This window comes from Bubalus kerabau, chromosome 11, assembly GCF_029407905.1.
Source record: "Bubalus kerabau isolate K-KA32 ecotype Philippines breed swamp buffalo chromosome 11, PCC_UOA_SB_1v2, whole genome shotgun sequence".
In the NCBI taxonomy this organism is placed as follows: domain Eukaryota; kingdom Metazoa; phylum Chordata; class Mammalia; order Artiodactyla; family Bovidae; genus Bubalus; species Bubalus kerabau.
In genome coordinates this window covers 6,530,205-6,551,560 of record NC_073634.1, presented here as the reverse complement: position 1 = coordinate 6,551,560, position 21,356 = coordinate 6,530,205, and the positions used below count along the sequence as shown (strand labels likewise).

Genomic DNA, 21,356 nt, shown 5'->3' with positions numbered 1-21,356 from the left:
TTCAACAAAAAATTACAAAGAATACCAAGAAACATGGATGCATACAGCCCATTCACGGGGGGAAAAAAGCAACAGACACATAAAGTTCAGACACTGGATTTGGCAGACAAAGACTTAAAATAACTTTCTTAAAAGCCAGTCCTCAAATTCACATTGAACTTCATGGGGCCACAAATAACCAGAACAGTTTTGAAATAGAAGAACAAAGTTGGGAGACTTTCAAAACTCCCTATAGCCCGCTAGGCTTTTCTGTCCGTGGAATTCTACAGGCAAGAATACTGCACTGGGTTGCCATTCTCCAGGGGATCTTCCCAACCCGGGGATCGAACTCAGGTCTCTTGCACTGCAGGCAGATTCTTTACCATCTGAGCCATCAGGGAAGCCCAGAAAGCAGACTGGTAGTTACTAAAGTGGGAGAGAGGAATGGGGAAGGAGTACTTAACAGGCACAAGGTATTTTCTGAGATGATAGAGAAGTTTTGAAAGTAAAGGAACGTGTGGCTTGCATAACATTAAAAAAAATTTTTTTTATTGGACTAGAGTTGCTTTACAATGTTGTTATTTTCTGCGGTACAGCAAAGTGAACTAACTGTGAATAACTTAAGTATTACCGAGTAGCACATTTAAAAACAGTTAAAAGAAACTGTTAACTGTAGGTTATATGAATTTCACCAAAATTAAAAAGCCATTTTAAAGATGAAAAGGAACTGGCTTACTTTTTTTTTTCCTCTGGAGATAATGCTTGCCAAACAATTTTATTCAAGCGCCTGTTTAAAAAAAATCAACAATAATTATTTAATAGCAATACTTTACTTCAGAAGAAAAGGCTGACCCCAGGCAGGGAAAGCCCAAAGCCACGCACCCTCGCAGGACCGCACCATTGCCACTTGCTCGGAGACTGGATGTGAGGGTCTCCCTCCCTCGGCATCACTGCAGAAGCTTTATGACTCTGTGGCAACCATGCTAAATGTGAAAGGAGGGCATAGTTCTCAGCTCCATTAGGTAAAACCCAGGCTGAGAAAAGGCAGCAAACAAACTGGTCCTCATTACCTCTGCATGAAGATATTTTAAAACATCTGATTTTCATCTTAAGGAAAAATACAAGTGTGCTCTTAGCCTGCCTCCTGTAGACATTTTTCTGTCTGGATTTGCAGAACAAAAAAGGGTTAATAGGGTCATAAATAAGAAAACTGGGATACACTTTAGAGATCAACCAGCCTGACCTCCTTGTTTTCCAAATGTGGCTGCTGAGGGGGCAGAATGGTGAAGCGCCTTGCTCATCCAGCATGGAGAGGTGGGGCTGAGACTAAGCTCATTGAACGTGTTTGCAGAAAGATTCTGGAAAGAAAGAAGTTGGAGCCAGTGCTTTCAATTGGGTAGTTATAGCTCCTTTTCTTGTTACTAATCAGCGGTGCTCCAGGAGCACCAGGCACAGAACACTGGCTCCATGGGCTGTGAGCTGTGTCCATGAAAAGAAAAGTCTCAATAAGACGGAGTGGGAGAATACTGCCACCCCCCAGGAAGCACGCTCCTAATCCTTGGGCCCAGTGTCTGTGGCACAGGACTCTGGGAGCATACTTTGGGTGGTATTATCTTGCCCTGATCATCCATCATGACCTTGGGGAGGTCATGGAAAGGGGGTCTAGTGTGGTGGTGAAGAGCACAGACTCTGGAGCCACTGGGCCCAAAGCTCAGTGTTCCCCTCTTATTATCCAGTAGACTTTGGGCCAGTAGCCAACTTTTCTGTAGAATGTGGATAATAACAGTACCTCCCTCCCAGTGTTGCAGTGCAGATTTAACAAGCAAGTGTATGCATCGTACACAGAACTGTGTCTGACACAGGTAAACGCTCTGTAAGTGATAGAAAGTGTCAGAAGCGGGAAACAAGCCAGCTCTGCCCCTGTCTCCTTCAATAGTTTTGGTTCTTTGTGGCCTCTTTAGAAGGGCTTCCCTGGTGGCTCAAATGGTAAAGAACCTTCCTGCAATGCAGGAGACCAGTTTTGATCCCTGGGTCAGGAAGATGCCAGTAGGAAATGGCAACCCACTTAGGTATTCTTGCCTGGAAAATTCCAAGGACAGGGGAGCCTGGTCCATGGGGTCGCAAGAAACTGGCTTTCTTTAAAAAAAATTTTATTTATTTATTTATTTTGGCTGCCCTGGGTCTTAGTTGCGGCACGCAGGGCTTCCCTGGTGGCTCAGACAGTAAAGAATTCTTCTGCAATGAGGGAGACCCGGGTTGCAATGAAGATTTCGATCCCTGAGTTGGGAAGATCCCCTGGAGAAGGAAATGGCAACCCACTCCAGCCAGTACTCTTGCCTGGAGAATTCCCATGGACAGAGGAGCCTGGCGGGCTACAGTCCATGGGGTTGCAAAGAGTCAGGCACAATTAAGCAACTAACACACAATAGGATCTTTAATCTTCATTGTGGCATGCAGGATTTTTTTGGTTGTGGACTGTGGGATCTAGTTCCCTGAGGGATCGAACCTGGGCTGCCTGCATTGGGAGTGTGGAGTCTTAGCCACTGGACGGACCATCAGGGAAGTCCCAATTTTCTTTAATCATGTGGTTGATTAAAGAGGGCTTCTAAAACTTGTGTGCATTTATGGAAAATAAAAAAGTATTTAAAAATATTTTAAAATTTAAACCTTGAAAGTGGAGGCAATGGAAGAGAGAGGCTGGGAGTGTAGACAAGGGCTTGGCAGACACTGGTCTGGGTTCAAATCTCAGAGGTTCTGCTTTATTGCTGTGTGCTCCTATTACATAACTTAAAAAATATTCATTTATTTGGCTGTGTCAGGTTTTAGTTGCAGCACTTGGACTCTCTAGCTGTGGCATGCAAGGCTCAGTAGTTGTGGCACTCAGGCTTAGTTACTCCATGGCATGTGGGATCTTAGTTCCCCAACCAGGGATCGAACCTGCAACACCTGCAATGCAAGGCAGATTCATAACCACTGGACCACCAGGGAAACCCCTGTTATGTAACTTTTGAAAACTGCTTTCTTACCAATAAAACAAGGATAACACCACTTACTCCTGGCATTGAGGGGATGAAATGAGCAGTATGTATAAAGCGATCAGAAATAACTAAGGCTTATTCCTTCCAGGTTCTAAAGAAGAGGGGGACTTAGAAATTCAGGAATGGTTGGTGAATGTGGGTCCAATTAGCTATGACATGTCTCTAATTTTATTTATTTTTAAAATGAAAAAAAAAATGCTTACCACAGTGCCTGTCATGTGCTAAGTGCTCAAAGGTTAGTGTTTTTATTTATTATTATTATTATTTTGGCCATGCTGCATGCAGGTGGGATTTTAGTCCCCTACCAGGCATTGAGTCCACACCCCCTGCATTGGAAGTGAGCAGTCCTAACCACTGGACTGCCAGGGAAGTCCCCCGTCTCTAATTTTAATTTGTTTATTCAGAAAATATTTTCGTAAGAGGGTATGTATTTTCACATCCCCTATTATTCCTCCATTTGCCATCTTCACTGAACTATTTCAAAGCACACAGAAAAAGCAAGCAGGCATGAATTGGGGGTAGCGGAGAGTATATGAATCCTGGCTCCACTGGTGTGGAAGGCAGCTGCAGGAAAGCCTTTAAAAGTGTGGGATGAGAGCCGTCCGGGATACTGGGGTTTGATAAATCACAATCTTCCTCTGTTTTTAGGAGAACCAAACTTGACCTCAGGTTCACCATGAACATAGCTGCAGAAAAATCACCCGAGAATCTAGCCAGCACTGATATCCTCAGAGCTTATGTGCAGATACACAAAGTCAAAACTGCTCCTGCAATTCTTAAAATACTGAAACACAAGGGAATTAGGTGTGACCAAAATAGCTAGAGTGTCACTACTTTGACCAAAGGATTGTGAGCTTCCAACTTACTTGGTCATCCCCAACCATACAGACTTAGAGTTATATCTGGCTTACCTGTGGTGGGAAACTCCTTAGAAATGTTTTATTGGGGATGAGATGGGGATAAATCAAGTTTCACTAATTATTTTTCATAGTCTGCATAGCTTTAGAAAGATGGGGCAAGATGGAAAAGGGAACTGACATTTATACCAGCAAACAAATACTATTAAACACAAAAGATCAGAAGCTTTGTTCTATACAATATGAATGTTAATATTATTAAAAACAATATTAAATAATTCATTTAAAATAAACATAAAATTAATGGTACCAAATAATATACATTCAATCAATATTAATCATATTAAAGTTAATGCTAATAATCATATTTAAATTAATACTATTTTATTATTTTAATAACAATATGGTATAATATTCCTCTGAGGGTATTAAAGGCTTTTCCAGATTCACTTATTGGAAGTAAGAACTGGGACAGAGCACTACTAGGTCTGTATTTTGGTTTTGCTATGAATGAAGGACTCTCTTCTGCCTAGGAACAGAGGGTCTCTGTCCTTCTGGAAATTCTCAGGAAAGGGTCATCTTAGTGGAAAGAACTATTTGACTTTTCCATCCCATGTATTTATGGTTATTTTAGCATCAGCAGATTCAGAGAATGAAAGAGGGAAGTAATTAACATTAGTTGCTCTTTATGTATATAATTTACATAACCTTCAAACCAAATTTTTGGAAATAACGAATCTGAAGCTCACAAGTGTCACATGACCTGTCAAGCAACTGTCAGAGCCAAGAATGAAACCCCTGAGCTGTCTGACCTCAAAGCCCCAGCTTGTGGCCCTGTGGTAGGCTTTCACAGACCAGGTAATCACAGCACTCAAATATTTGAACGAGTCAAGCAAATTAAACTATAATATAAATGATATCATTATATTATATTTTATATAACTAGATGAATTTTAATAACTAAACCTGAATTAGATCAAATTCAAATTAAATTCCAACAGTCAAAATATATACAGTGACACCTGCTAGGAAGAGGAGACCAGGGGGAAAGCCAGCAGCCCAGAGTCTGCCCTGGGGGCTGACACCCTCACAGGGGAGAGGCAGGCCTGCGTTGAAGCTGGGAGCACTCCCAAGCACCACAGTCAAAGTGGGTGCTGGAGAGTCGCTGGGGAAGGGCCTCTGGGCAGGGGAGGCAGTGGCCATTGGTGCTGAGGCAAGAAGGGATGAAAGAGGATAGCTGGGTTGGTGGGCAGGGAGAGTGGCAATAAAGCTTGGAGGCAAGGGAAGGCATGCCTGGTGCAGAGGAAGAGGCAGAGAAGAGGACCAGACAGAGCAAAGTCTCTGGCCCAGACAGGAGGGTGACCCTTGGGAGAGTTCAGCCTGCCTTGGAGGGAAATGAAGGGCCCACAGAGACTCAGAAAAGCCTTGAGGCAACATAAGGAGCCCATACAACACAGCCTCAGTTCTTAGGTGAGGGTAGCAGAAGAAGCTCAAGTGTAAGCAGATTTGGAGAGGCCTGAGATGGGCCTAGGAGAAGGCAATGGCAACCCAATCCAGTACTCTGGCCTGGAAGATCCCATGGACGGAGGAGCCTGGTAGGCTGCAGTCCATGGGGTCGCAAAGAGTTGGACATGACCGAGTGACTTCCCTTTCCCTTTTCACTTTCATGCATTGGAGAAGGAAATGGTGACCCACTCCAGTGTTCTTTCCTGGAGAATCCCAGGGACAGGGGAGCCTGGTGGGCTGCCGTCTATGGGGTCGCAGAGTCAGACACGACTGAAGTGACTTAGCAGCAGCAGAGATGGGCCTAGTGCAGAAAGGCCAGTCTCTGGGCCAGTCTCTGGGCAGAAGTCAGACCTTATATTCAGTTGGTCAAAAAAGTCTATTTGGGTATTTCTGTAACATGTAATGGAAAAATCCGAACTTTGGGACCAAACCAATACTTTTTTGAACGCACACTAGACACACGAAAAAATGATAGTAGACCAGTAAGGGCTGGCCTGGGCCCTGGTCACTTTTGCTTACTTTGATTTTCCCCAACCACATGGTAGTAAATGAAAACCCAGTTGCACAACTTCCAGAACCAAGAATAAGAACTTGCCTGGAAGAGCTGGGTAGCTCAAAGTTTAATCAAGAGTGTGCACAAGGAGTAATTAAGTGCTACGGGGCAGGGTGGGGAGGTGACTAGAGAGCTGGGAGAGGGTGAGATTCTAACCACAGAGCTGTAATCTCCACTCTGAGATGGGCTCCCAGGTCAGGCCTGAAGGAGCCAGGCCCCAGGAAGGGGCTGGGATTCAAGGACCCTGGGTTTCTTTCCCATCTGGATCTCTTCTCCAGCCTGGCAGTTGCCTGCCAAATCCTGGGTTATCTGCCCTTGTGAAGAGAGGCCCCCTAACTCAGCATGAACACAGTGACTATTTAAGAGTACAGTTTTCACTGTAGTCAACTTGGTCATCATCTTGCTTTTGATTTAAAAATTGTTTAAGTAAATTATGTCATTATTGTGGGGTTTTATTAGTCACTTTACAGAAAGTTAAATGCTAAAATGGTCCAGTTCACTCTGCTAAAAAGAAAGCTTTATGAGTTCATGGAGGGACTTCCCTGTCAGTCCAGTGGTTAAGACTGCACCTCCCGAGGCAGGGGGCTGGGGTTCGATCCCTGGTCCGGGAGCTGAGGTCCCATATCCCTTGTGGCCAAAAAGCCAAAACATAAAAAATAGAAACAATATTGTAACAAATTCAATAAAGACTTTAAAAAAATGGTCCACATCAAAAGAAAATCTTTAAAAATCTTTAAAAAGAAAAAAGAGTTTATGGAAACATGAGATGTCTACAGAGTTTGGAAAGGGAAGATGGTTTCTTGAAAACCCTGTTGGGCACATTCAGGTAATGTACTTAATGCAGCACAGGCATAGAGGAAGCCCCTTCTGTTAGCTGGGGCTGCTGTTAATATTTCTTATGGACTATTGTTAAATAGCTGCTCTAGATGAAAAATTTAAGCTAAAACAAGAGAAAAGCCAAAACAAATTCCACATCCATTAAAGAGTAGCCAGGAGTAATACTCACTTTTCATAGGACTTAATTGCCTGTTCCACTTTTTGCTTGTAGATATTGAGCTTCACTCCTTGGGGGTTAATTAAAGTCATCTTATTTGTGTCGTTGCACACATGTGCCAGAGGGAACACCTATACGCCAATGTCAAAGGAAAGTGTCACTTAATATGTGCCTTCAAAACTCCATTTAATGGTTGTACAATATGTTTCTCTGGCTAGAAAATCAATACTTTAGATTTGTAGAGAAATTAGAAAATACAGAAAATAAAAAATAAAGAAATAAAAATCAGAGATATCATTGCTAACCTTTTCCTTCCAATTTTTAAAACCACATATTTTAAAAATAACCATCACCTCAAAAAACTATTTCAGGAAACCCTAATCAGAACCAAGTATTCTCTTCATAAGCCTCTGTCAAATTGATGGGCATGAGCAATAAGAAATAGAATCTCATTGCTGCTACTTTGTAAATGACTAGTTAGGTTCTTCCATGATGGCTTAGATGGTGAAGAATCCACCTGCAATGCAGGAGACATGGGTTCAATTCCTAGGTTGGGAAGATCCTCTGGAGAAGGGAATGGCATCCCACTCCAGTATTCTTGCCTGGAGAATTCCATGGACAGAGGAGTGTGGCGGGCTAGAGTCCATGGGGTCACAAAAGTCTCAAACATGACTGAGTGACTAACACTTTCACTTTTCAGTTGGATTCAACATTTTTCAAGTACTTATTTTAAATTTGATTTTCTCTTGAGAATATATGATTATAATTAATATCTCTGGGCCATTTTCCTTGTCAATTTGGAAGAGATTCTTATACATGTAAAATAAAGACAGCTTAGTGATCAATGAAACCATGCTCTGTAACAACAGTAGAGAACCAGAATGAGAGGGCATTTAAAAAAAATTCTGTCTGCATCTGATGCTTGCTTCTTTCTGGGTTTGGGGATGTCTCTGATTCCATGCTATGTTAATAGGACCTGTAATAATTTACTTTTTGTTGCTGCTTAGTTGCTAAGTCGTGTCCAACTCTTTTGTGACCCCATGGATTGTAGCCCACCAGACTCCTCTGTCCATGAGATTTCCTGAGCAAAAATACTGGAGTAGGCTGCCATTTCCCTCTCCAGAGGATCTTCCCAACCCAAGCATCGAACCTGGGTCTCCTACATTGGCAGGCAGTTTCTTTGTCACTGAGCCACCCAGGAAGCCCAGTATTTCACTTTTACCTATTTGCATATTATTTATCCTCTCTTGAGCTTCCCTTGTGGCTCAGCTGGTAAAGAATTAGCCTGCAATGCGGGAGACCTGGGTTCAATGTCTGGGTTGGGAAGATCCCCTGGAGAAGGGAAAGGTTACCCACTCCAGTATTCTGGCCTGGAGAATCCCATGGACTATATAGTCCCTGGGGTCGCAAAGAGTTGGACAGGACTGAGTGACTTTCACTTATCCCTCTTTAGAAATGTAAGCTCCTTAAGAGCAGGAACTTTGTTTCATCACCTCTTTATTTCTATCACCTGAACAAGGCCTGGCCCTCTACAAATATCTGTTGATAAAGGAATAAATGTATGTTCCTCAAAAGGTATATTCCATATCTTAATATTTATATGCAAAAGAAAGACTAACAGAAGAAATACTGAGATACAGTGGTGTTTCAATACTGCATGTGATTCCAACCACAAGGAGCATGTAGGCCTTTTAGAAATATGGGCCATCACTTTTAAGAAGTAAATTTTTACTTTCATTCCAGATGATACAGAGTTCATGCTTCCCTTTGCCTCCAAATCATACAAAAATTATATTGTTATTATTTAAGAGAAATGCATAGAAATAAAAGAAGGAAAAGAAGAAGGAAAGAAAGTAAAAGAAAGATGCATCGACATATTTCTATAGAGAAAAAGTTGAACACATCAGCAGGACTGAAGCTGCAGGTTTGTTTGTTGGCTCTTGTGTCCAAAGATGGCAGGGGTAGAGGGAGCTTAGCTCCCAGGAAGCAAGTGGGGCTCTGAGTCAGGCTCAGTGCCTGAAGCTGGTGTATGAGGTTCTCCCACCCCTGCAAGAAGGCCCTGCCTGATGAGAAAGAACGCTCGTGTAGCTTCACAACCAAGAACTAAACCAAGCCACCCTCAATCTGCACTAGCCCAGTATCATCATGGAATAAGAGCTCTAAATGCCAATGACCGGGGAGTAAGGGGATGCATTTAGGTAACTGCAAAAAAAAGAAGGCAGAGGAAAAAACAGATTTTTTAAAAGTCTTATTAAAAATGAGCCAACAAACTAAAATTCCTAAACACACACACACAAAAATGCCCCAAATGGTAGCTGAGCAAATCAACAATCTGAATATCAATTCACTTGAGTAGAAATTAATTTTATGACCACCTAACAATAATTTTATATTAATTATGATTAAAATTAGCAATTAAGTTGCTCAAAGATGTAACAGTCATAAGAAAGTGTAAGAACAAACAGATGTGCCATGAAAACAAATGGATGAGAAAAAGAACAATATTTTGAATAATAAAATAACATTATGAAAAAAAAAGACATTGAAATTGAAAACTATGTATGTTGATTTTGCAATTAAAACCTCAAGACCAAAACAAACAAAATAGCCAAAGATTCAGGAAACTGAGAAGGAAGGAAGCAATTAAGTTAGGCTGAATAGTCAAATCTTGCTACTTGTAAGACAAAAGAATTCATCATGTGACCTCTAAGCAAGCTTTGTCCAAGAGAAGGAGCCTGAACAGTGGGTTAAAAGGTGAGTCGAGGTGGTCGAGCAGTTAAGAATCCTCCTGTTAATTTTGGGGACATGGATTTGATCCCTGGTCAGGGAAGGGTCCACATGCTGCAGACCAACTAAGCCCATGCGCCCTAGATCCCAGGCTCTGAAACAAGAGAAGCCCACACCACGCAACTAGAGAAGGCCTGTGCAAAGCAATGAAGACCCAGTGCAGCCAAAAATCAATCAATCAATCAAACAAAATAAAAAATAAAGGTGAATTGACTGGACTTTGAAAATGGAAAGAAATTTACAAAAGTGAAAAAGAAAAAAACACAAACAAAACCCACCATCTTTTAAAATACCACATAAACTTTTAGAGGGAAAAAACAGCCTCAAAAACTGTGAAAGATCCTATACTCTTATCTCTCCTGGGGAAAAGTTCCCTCTAGAAGTCTATAAATAGCTCTTCAAATTGCCAACTTAAGGCTCAACTGCAAAATCAACACCACAAAATATTTAGCAACATTATACGACTTCATCGGGATCCGCTGGACCCCTGCCAGAAGGTATGTAAAGAAAACCCTTTGTTTAACGCTCTACCTCCCTCTTTCGTGGGTTTGGATCTCATCCCTTGCGTGGCCATCTTGGACTTCAGGGTAGCAGCAGTTCAAATGTGGCTCATGTGCGCCCACTCTCATTCCCTTCTGTGTGCAGACTGAGGGAAAGACAAAGTCATGCTCCACACCTTCAGTCTGTGGGCTTAGTTTTTACAACATGGTGATCAGCTGAAGGTCCCATGGGACATTGTCTTTATGATGCCAAGTTTGGTGTGACTGTGAGGTCATAAAGGGCATTCTCACAGGGACTTGGGGGATCAGAATCTTGGCTGCTCAGCTTCTGTAGGGAGGCAGGTGGGGAGGGGAGTGCAGTTAATGAGGAAACTGACATTGCTCGAAAGGGAATGAAACCACCTGGTCACATGTCCTTTGAACATGTTTTACTTTTTACCTCTTATAATGGAAATCAAGCATTACTAACATGGCGGGGCCCTTCTGGACAGTATTTGATAATAAAAGGAAGCCTCAAGGTAGTGCCTATTTTAATCCTCTTGAGATTAACCTAGAAGCCTTACCAAATTAATGATAATCACAGTCTGTGCGAGACTGTAACTTGAGGGAGGAAGAGCAGAGTGAGAAAGGCAGAGGTATGAGGAGAGGGGCAGAGAGAGAGTCACTGACTATAACTGCTGAATCCATGGACAGCCTCAATTTGGGCTGGTTCTGCTAGAATTTTTCCCACTGTTAGACCAGAGACACTCCTTAACCAATAATTTTATCAATAGTTGAGAACACTTTTATCAATAATGATAATAGTGTTGATCTTTTGCTGTTTGCCAACTCCTAAGCCCTCTATATATTTTCTCATTCAATCCTTCCATAGATACATTGAAATGCAGTTTTGTTACTTGGTTTTCCTCTCCACTGAACTCTAGTTTTTTACTCTATTAAAAAATACTAGTTTCTAAAACACAATACATGTGCAAAGTAACCATTTTAGAAATATGTAAAAGACTAAAATTATATAAATTCAAGTAATGGCTAAAGCTCCAACATTTTTAGAAGTTTATCTATATTGTAAAATACTGTGTCTTAAACTCCACCAGATTTGAGTTCTTGGTGATTGAGGCATGAAATGAGCATAACTTTGCTATTTTAAAAGACGTGTTTGCCAAGAATGTGAATGATGTAACCAAAATTTTAAGAGATGTATTTAGCTTACATAAAAAACTGTTCTCAAACAATAAAAGAAAAAAAGTTAAATTTGGAGTACCATTTTCCCTTAGCAGTAGGCAGGTTTTTTTGTTTTTAATGTTACTGCTCTAAGTGACAGCTAAGATGTAGGGAAACAGGCACTCACAAAATGCCAAGTAAACTGTCCAATAATGCAGGGAATAGCTAAAGTAATTGTAGTAATTCATATTACTGAATATTATTACAACTATTAAAATTCATCCAAAAACGGTCATTACAGGGAAATATGTGCCTAAGATATGCTAAATGAAGAAAGTGCGGCACAGAACTGTCAGTCAGTTCAGTCGCTCAGTCGTGTCCGACTCTTTGGGACCCCATGGACTGCAGCACACCAGGCTTCCCTGTCTATCACCAACTCCCAGACCTTGCTCAAACTCATGTTCATCGAGCTGGTGATGCCATCCAACCATCTCATCCCCTGTCTTCCCCTTCTCCTCCTGCCTTCAATCTTTCCCAGCAACAGGGTCTTTTCCAATGAGTTAGTTCTTCACATCGGGTGGCCAAAGTATTGGAGCTTCAGCTTCAACATCGGTCCTTCCAGTGAATATTCAGGATTGATTTCCTTTAGGATTGATTGGTTTGATCACCTTACTGTCCAAGGGATTCTCAAGAGTCTTCCCCAACACCACAGTTCAAAAACATCAATTCTTTGGCGTTCAGCTTTCTTTATGGCAACTCTCACATTCATAATGACTACTGGAAAAACCAGCTTTTCTTCCAAGGAGCAAGTATCTTTTAATTTCATGGCTGCAGTTACCATCTGCTGTGATTTTGGAGTCCCAGAAAATAAAGTCTGTCACTGCTTCCATTGTTTCCTCATCTATTTGCCATGAAGTGATGGGACTGGATCTTAGTTTTTTGAATGCTGAGTTTTAAGCCAGCTTTTTCACTCTCTCACTTTCATCAACAGGCTCTATTTGCTTTTTGCCATAAGGCTGGTGTTATCAGCATATCTGAGGTTATTACTATTTCTCCCAGCAATCTCGATTCCAACTTGTGCTTCATCCAATCTGGCATTTCTCATGATGTACTGTGCATATAAGTTAAATAAGCAAGGTAACAATATACAGCCTTGATGTACTGCTTTCCCAATTTGGAACCAGTCCGTTGTTCCATGTCCAGTTTTACCTGTTGCTTCTTGACCTGCATACAAGTTTCTCAGGAGGCAGGTAAGGCGGTCTGGTATTCCCATCTCTTTAAGAATCTTCCACAGTTTGTTGTGATCCACACAGTCAAAGGCTTTAGCATAGTCAATGAAGCAGAAGTAGATGTTTTTCTGGGATTCTCTTGCTTTTTCTATGATCCATTGGCTGTTGGCTATTTGACTTCCTCTGCCTTTTCTAAATCCAGCTTGAAGGTCTGGAAGTCCTCGGTTCACGTACTGTTGAAGCCTAGCTTGGAGAATTTGGAGCATTACTTCGCTGGCGTGTGAGGTGAGCTCTCCGATTCTTTTGCATTGCCTTTCTGAACTGCAGGCACTGTCATTAGTTGTTACAGTAGTCCAGGAAGAACGTGACCAGACCACATTCTGGCTGTGTTTATAAGCAATCCCACAACATTTTGAAAATGAGAAAATGATGCAAACTGGTGTTTATATATTTATCATTAGACACTGACTGAATTCAACACCTTCACTGTTTTTCAACTAAATCATTTCTTCCTATACATATCCCAGAGCTTGCCGCCAGACTGGGCAAGGAGAGGTCTGACTGGCTGTGAGTAATGAAAATGCGAAGGCTGTGCACATCCCGCATGGCTGACTCTGAACACAGGTGCAGTGCTAAAACTTAAACCTCTGCTTGTATTTATTTATTTAAACAAGTTGTGTTTATTTAATTTTTGGCTGCACTCCATGGCATGTGGGATCTTAGTTCCCTGACCAGGGATCAAACTGGAACCCCCTGAATTAGAAGGCAGAGTCTTTAGCCACTGCATCACTGGGGAAGTCCCAAACCTCTGCTTTTTAAATAGAAACATTTCCAGGTTTCCATAGCGCAAACTGAAGGCAGGGCCACAAAATTAACTGGCAAAGAGGTATGTCAATAAGATCATTCATAAACCTATGAAAATACATTACTTACAACAGGGTAGGTTACATCTCACAAACTTTAAACTTTTAGAAAATAAAAAGATTATTTTTAATGTAAATTTTATAAATGAAATTTGAATTTGTAAATTTTATGAATGAAATTTTCTGGTATCGAATGATATTCAAAATAGATTGTTGAGTAAAAATCAAGGCACAGAGTATCTTCAGTTCAACTTCATTTGGTGAAACAAAACAGAGAACAAAAGACAATATATGTAATGAAAAAGCTTTGATCAAACAGTCATCAAATAATTAATCTGTGAGAAATTATATTCTAATGTTTCTTTCTTTTCTACTTATCTGTATTTTCCAATTTTCTACACAATGAATACATACAGTTTTTGTATTAACTGTCCTTTAAAATTTTTAATTAACTTTTCTATCAACACAGTTTTCAATGCTATTATATTTGAAAGCAGCAAAATGTTATGCCCTTAGCAGCATCCCTAACATTGCTTGTCAGCTAAATGATGAGATAGTCACCTCACTAGGTTGCTTTAAGTTTTAGATCAGACAGTTTGATGAGATAAAATGCTTCTCTCAGAACCTAGTACGAGGGACTTTCCTGAGGTCCAGTGGCTAAGACTCCATGCTCCCAACACAGGGGGCCTGGGCTTGCCAATCGTTGGTCAGGGAACTAGATCCCACATGCCTCAACTTAAGATCCCATGTGACACAACTGACCCAGTGCAGCCAAATAAATTAATAAAAAATAAATATTAAAAAAAAGAACCCAGCACGAGGGCTCCTCACATACCTGATTAAAAGACCTTGTCATGGCCTGTCAGGAGTAAGTGACAGGGATGGGTGCAAGCCCAGGCTACCTGGTCACAGAGCTATGTGCTGGACCCAGATTAGAGCAAAGCAGGAAGCTTTGATGAGCTGCTGTTAAAGATAGGATGATGTGTGATGTTGTAGTGGCCTTTCCAATGATGCAAAAACTATTGTTCCCACATTCTTTTTTTTTCCAAAGCAACTGGCAATAAAGAGCTTTAAATTCCAGATTCATCAAATAGCTAAAGCAGTTTTACTCTGTATATGACTTGGTGATGAATTCATTGTTTTGAAAGAGCTAAGGTTAAAGTTATCTGGTCCACTGAAAACTGAACGTGCCCCGGCTGAGCAACTGAACTGAACTGGAATGAACTGAATGAAGAGTTGCCAGGGCAACCTCTCTGCTCAACACTTCATTTCCAAGGTGATAGATTTGATGCTGGTCCAGGAAACATGAAAACCAAAACAGCATTGTGTTCCAGAAGAAGAAACAGCCCATACATAAGTCATGAATGAAACAAATTGGCTGGGGACAAAACCAAACGATGCTTTACAATTCTACCCAGACAGACGTGGCCACACACAGGACACTGGAGTAAAAGTAAATTAAAATTCTCAGTGAAGTAAGTTAAGATTCATGTTTCCTTTTCAGCTCCATTCTACTTTTTGTCTACTTTTCCAAAAAACTGTTAGGTCCAAATATAAAAGCTATATATCTCACCCAGAGGGTTTATATTTTTCAATCATTGTTTTCCCATTCTTTTCTTTAGTTGAGGGTCTCTTCCAGTTAGAGAAAATATTAAATAAAAGATGTAAGTGTGCTTTGAGGGTGAAACTGGAATTTACTGCACTATTATTTCCTTCATTGTCATGATTCTTGCTCTTATCAATAATGGAATGAGGGGAGCATGTGTGTACTATGTGCCCACAGGCTTGTGGTGAGAATTTAGGATGCCACAGAAGGCCCTGAGCATGAGTGCCCATGGTGGAAGGCACAGGAGAAAAATATATGTCCTGTTTTATTGGCTTTGCTTTCTAAACAGAACCCTCAATACTCTTTCATTTATTTTCCTTCTTGAAAATCACTCAACATGTTTCTCTCTCTCAGCCCCATGTGGTTCTCCTTCCCTCCTTTTGATTTTTTCCTTTGGAGACCTTTATGATGGAAAAGATGCCACTGTATTTAGGAAGAGAAGGTAAGCAAAGGAGGATCATAATTTCCCACAAGTTCTCCCTGACCTTTGATATTGAATGGTATTCTCTCATGACTCGTGACTCTGACATAGAGGCTTTTCAGACATTTCTGCAGCTCCACACTGCCATCCATTAGCAAGGAGCCATGAGCTGCCAACCAAACAAAGGCCAATTTCTTCTCAGCTTAGAAGCAAAAATGCTTAGAGCTTCTCCCTCTACTTTTCATTGTCTTTACGAATAATTTTTTCCCAATGGCTGAAATACATTTCTATTACAACTGTACAAGACATTAAGTGGACGACTTTCTATGTAAGCAGGAAATGAAAAGTACATCAAGCAGGGACGTATAGAAAATCAGTTTTACCTCATCAAAGACTTTGGAAACAACGTGCTTGTCCAGAACAGGGACGTAGGTGGAGCTGTGAGGAATGGCAGCCATGGACAAAGCATCCATGATGGTGAGCTTCTTGGCTGCCAAGCCGTGGATCTTGAGCCAGGTTGCTGAAGATATTCCTGCAGAACTAAGAACATGAGATTGTGACATTTTAAGACATATCAAACAAACACATAACAAGCCTGTGCTAGTAAAATTGAAGTACTCACTCTTGGTCATAAACTTGGCTTCCTTCTCGAGTCAATCTTTCTAATGACTTGTCATCTGGAAACTCATTTGTCAGCAGGATGCCTATTTCTGTAGAAAAGAAAATGGAAGCTGTATAATTTCCTCACATGTGGGGTTCATATCAAAATGCAAAAGGATCACACTCATATCTGGGTTCAGTGTGTCTGAGGACTAATTAATGGACTATATCTCCAAGAGCTGATCTCTGAGTGGGTTCTAGGCAAGATGAATTTGCAATGGACATTAAAGGCTGATGCACGGGTAATAGGGTACTTGCATTGTTTAACTAATCTACCTCACCCCATACCCACTGAGATCTCTCTCTGTGGAAGGATGAGACGGACTCATTCTCTCACACTCCAGAAAATGTATCTTCTAAATGTCAAATAAGAATGCCATGAGCCAATAATTATTCAGTGTTGCCCTCATTAGACTCCCCCCAGACTACATAGGACAGCCTCGTTCAACATTTCAGTTTTAGACAGTTTAGTCCCTGATTCCTCAGCTCTATGTGGAAAACCAAAATCCCTACTAAGTCCTGTTTAGTTGTAAGTTCAAATTTTCAAACTATTATTTGGAATTTTTAATGTCTATTTTTATAGAAGCTTGGATTTACAAATGAAAAGCAATATTAGCTAATTGAATTAGTAGAAGAAGGGGTGTTTGGGAGTGAGCTAGTTAAATGCCTAAGAAATCACATCTCAGTCATCATATGATAATCCTTTTAAAGGACTGTGCACGTAGTAGATTTAGGAAATATGGAAGGTTAATTAAAATTGAGGAAAAGGCACCCCACAGATCAGCACTGAAGAACACAAGGTTTGATTAAGCTATGGCTCAGTAACAGCAGGTATAAATTTGTCCCTCATGCGCTTCCTCCTACTTAAGGGGTTGTGCGGATGTGTGTGTTTAGCCGGGGGCTTATTATTTATTAACTCCATGAAACATAGGGAAAAGTGCTACAGGAATTAAAATGTTAGGAAATTAAGTCTTTAAATTTACTATTTTAAAAATAATGATATCATCAATAAAAACTGAGCGGAAAAGTCGAATTTCCCTCATATTTAGCCCCCATAAGGCTGACAGTATGGGTCAGAGAGGTGCTCGTCAGATGGTACCACCTGTGAACGAATGGAAGAAAATGAACCAACTGTGAAGCATTAGGTTTTCAAATTTCAAAAACCACCACTAGTGCCAGTGGTTACCCGAGCCAAGGGTGTATTAAACACCCAGGGACTGATGATGCAAGTCTGGCCCTAAGGGAGGCCAGTTCACTAAAGCAAGACAACCTGACTCACAAGGGAGTCCTCTGAAGAGGTAGAAACCTAGACTCACTTAAAAATGATCTGCATCCCCTCAATCTCTCTCCTCAGCTCTTTCAGAAGACGCACGGGGGAGGGGAGACCAGCTTGGGCCTCCTGATGTAGAGACCCTCAACAGCTTACCCCTGTCACTTGGCGTGTTCCAGCTGCTAGAACTGGAAAGCCTGTCCCTCCTCTCACTGCAGGCTGAGCTCCTGAGGGTGGACAGCTGGCTTCTGAGCAGGCTGGTTTTGGTTGGTTCTGTGGGCGTCACAGGGAGAAGGGTTAAAGGAATTTCGGATGGAAGGAGGTGCTTCGGGAGATGCAGCTATGTGCTTGGACCTCTAAAAAGAAAGCAGGTTTAGTCTCCCAACCCTCAGGGGGACGGTGCTGCCACTAAGCAGATGCTGTGTAATGGCGGATTCTACTGATCTGAGTTCAAGCTCTGCCCCTCCCGGATAAAGATCTGCTTCTGAGTTCCTTTAGCTTGTTGGCAGAAATTACTTCCTTGTGGTTGGAGGACTTAGGTTCCATTCCCTTGCTGGCTGTTACACAGGGGTCTCAGCTTCTTAATCACCCCCATTCCTATTCATGGACCCCTCCATCTTCACGCCAGCAATGGCACACTGATTTCCCTCTTGCCTCAAATCTCTGACTTCCTCTTCTGCCACCAGCTGGTGAACGCCCCCCCCCCCATTCAAGGGCTCATGTGAGTACATGGGGCTCTCCTAGGAACCCTGGCTGAGGCTCACATAACATAATCAGGGAAGTGATGCCCATTACCTTCACAGGGTGCAGGGTTTAGAACGGGACCTCTTTGTAGGTCATTTTAGAAGCTCTGCCCACCACAGCTGCTGTCTACACTTTTATTTGTATTCTTTTCTACCCTCTGTTGGGTCCTTTCAACTAGCAAGTAGACACTAAGTAAATAATGACACTGAATCTGTGTGCTTTAGAGCAGGGTTCCCCAATCTTTGGGATGTAATGCATAATGATCTGAGGTGGAGCTGATGTAATAATAATAGATATAAAGTGCACAAGAAATGAAGTGCATTTGAATCATCCCCAAACCATCTCCACTCCCCCAACCCCAGTCCGTGGAAAAATGGGTTTCCATGAAACCGGTCACTGGTGCCAAAAACGCTGGGGATTACTGCTTCAGAGGATAATGCATTTGCACCAAGACATTTGATTACTTTTCCCATGGGATCACAGAAACCACACTAATTTTAATTGTTGTCTGTACTTTGTGATCTGGAGGCCTTTATGTAGTACCAAAGCTTTATGTAGTATTTGTAAACGAAATGTGTCCTGTTTTCAACAAGAAGGGACTTATCCTTTCTTACAAGAAATTAGAGTGAAAATTAGCTAATAATCTGCATTGCCTTTCACACAGAAAGATAACCCCAGTAGTTTTCACATGTGGAGTCAGGAGTGTGCTATGTGATAGTCACTGCTTTTCTAGGCAACAAATAGGGTGATTCCTGTCTCCATTGCTTCTGTAACAAGGAATTTGGAAGGATAAATGTTCTCAGGAGCTGTATCTGTGAGCAAAAGAGACAAATGATCCATATAGGAGAGGTGAACTCCTGTTCCTCACTATACCAGCAGGCCATCTTGATCAAAATTGCTGGGTAGAAACAACAGATGTGTCCAAACGAAAATGAAATTTAGCTCCCAAAGTTTCCAGACATGAAAACTGTACTATTCCTAAACTGCAAATAATGAGTGAAGACATATTTATCTGGCAGTGGATTCAAGCATTTAACTACTCCCCTAGCTCTGTATAGTCTAACACCACATTTTATCACTCTTCTAAATTAAAAATTGAATCAGAATAAAAACCTGGCACAGGGCTGCCTAACAAGAGCAACAATCCCAAATCTAAATGAAATGGTGCAAGTGACAAAAGGCCATTAAAACATTTAGGATGAGTAGCAAATAGCATTTCTAGCAAAAGTCAAGTTCACTGGAACGACCAGGCAGGAATGGCAAAAGGGATGCTGCCACACAATGCCAGAATGGGAATCCTCTTTGTCCCCGTGGGCTTAAGACAGAGACACGAGGGCAAATGGACAGATCATGAAAGAGGGACCAAGCTACAGCAAATACTTCTTTGGTCTCTATGGGTTTAAGGCTCTCCTCCTCTGCCCAGAGACATGGGGAGACAAAAGAGACAGTGTGTGTATGGCAGAGGAAGCCATCACAACTTTCCTCACTGAGAGACATATAGCATCCTGGCCTGGGGAAACTCCTCTGGTCTCTCAGGAAGCACCATAAAGGGACCAGTGGGAGCCGCAATAACACCAGGTAACCAAGCACCAAAATGATACCACAAAGGCTGTCAAAATGAAATGACCATTAGAACCCACAAGAGCAGGCCAAAGTGAGACTTATGTGTCAGCTTTAAACAGGACAACTGCTATCTAAAAGATATAAACAGCAGCCAGGGTCCCTAACATAAAAGAACATTTAGGAAACTATAAAAAAAAAATCATCCATCATATCAGGAATCAAGAAAGTCACACTTTGAAGGAGAAAAAACAATCAAAGGATGTTAATACCATGATGAATCAGAAGCTGGAATTCTGACAAGGATCTTAAAGAAGCTGTCAGAAAAATGGTTCAGCCATTAATTATAAAATTCCCTTGACACAAATAGAAAAATCTCAGCAAAGAAATAGAAGTTATAAAAATTTCTAAGTGGAAATTGTAGAACTGAAAAATAACAAATGAAAAACATTTTGGGTGAACTCAATAGCAGGGTGAAAATAGCAGAGGGTAGTATCAGAGAACTTTGGGAACAGAATAATAGAATTCAGCCAATTTTAACAATAGAAATACAACAAGAAAAGATAAACAGAGCCTCAGGGGTCTGTAGGATAATAGCAAAATATCCAACATTCATATCATCAGAGTCCCAAGACACAGAGGAAAAAAGTGGGACTGACAGACTATTTAAAGAAGTAATAGATGAAAGTGCCCCTAATTTGGTGAAAGATACAACATACAAATCAAGAAGCTGTGCAACCCCAAACAGAATAAACCCAAGGAAATCCATGCCAAGATGCATTATAGTTAAACATTTGAAAATTAGAGACAAAGAAAAAATTTAAAAAGCATGCCAGAGAGAAAGGAACCAGTACCTACAGGGAAGCAGCAGTTTGAACCAGTCTGAGCCAGTTTCACATTTAAAGTGTAGGCAGCCTGAGGGAGAGGCCCTATGTTTTCAGCTATAGACAGGAAAGAACAATCAGCTGCAAATTCTGAACAAGGCAAAAATGTCCTTCAGGAATGAGGAGAAAGTAAAAACATTCCTAGACAAAGAAAAAAACTATTGTGGCCAGCAGACTTGCCCTTGAAGACTGAACACAGGAAGTTCTTCAAACAGAAAGTAAATGAGAAAAGAAGGAATTTTGGAGAATCAGGAAGGAAGAAAGAACGAAAGAGAAAAAATATGGTAAATACAATAGATTATCTGTTCTTCATAAGATTTATATTTGATGATTTAAACAAAAATTACAGCATCACCTGATACTCAAGCCAATGACATTGAAAACTAGGGACAGGAAAGAAACCCAAAATGAAGTAAGATCTCCACACTCACAAAAAAGTGGTAAAATGTTGATACCAGAAGAGTGTTGTAAGTCACATTTATAGGCTGTTATACTCAAAGAAACCAAAAGCTACACTCAAAAGCACTGGAAATAAACACTGAGGCCAAGTGGGAGATGTTCTAAACATATGAGGCTGCTTCAACATTTGAAAGTTATCAATGTAATCCACCATATCAATAGACTAAAGAAGAAAAATCATATGATATATGATCTCTCATTTGGTGGAGCTTCCCTTGTGGTTCAGCTGGTAAAGAATCCTCCTGCAATGCGGGAGATCTCGGTTCAATTCCTGGGTTGGGGAGA

The 21,356-nt window shown here is 41.1% G+C and overlaps 1 protein-coding gene across 7 annotated transcripts in view; it reads right to left on the bottom strand.

The window, feature by feature from the left end:
* Positions 1–21,356, bottom strand: part of VWA3B (von Willebrand factor A domain containing 3B) — a 169,312-nt gene that overhangs the window by 48,825 nt on the left and 99,131 nt on the right. For 6 of the 7 annotated variants that reach the window (XR_008700128.1, XM_055539392.1, XM_055539396.1 and 3 more), the window contains 5 exons: positions 17,581–17,697; positions 16,117–16,204; positions 15,878–16,034; positions 6,940–7,058; positions 716–766 (listed from right to left, as the gene is read on the bottom strand). Coding sequence is in view for 6 of the 7 variants with exons in the window: in XM_055539392.1 (XP_055395367.1) it covers positions 716–766; positions 6,940–7,058; positions 15,878–16,034; positions 16,117–16,204; positions 17,581–17,697 (532 nt within the window). In the remaining variant the exon portion in view is untranslated. The remainder of the gene's footprint in view (positions 1–715; positions 767–6,939; positions 7,059–15,877; positions 16,035–16,116; positions 16,205–17,580; positions 17,698–21,356) is intronic. The other variant, XM_055539393.1, reaches the window with a different exon arrangement.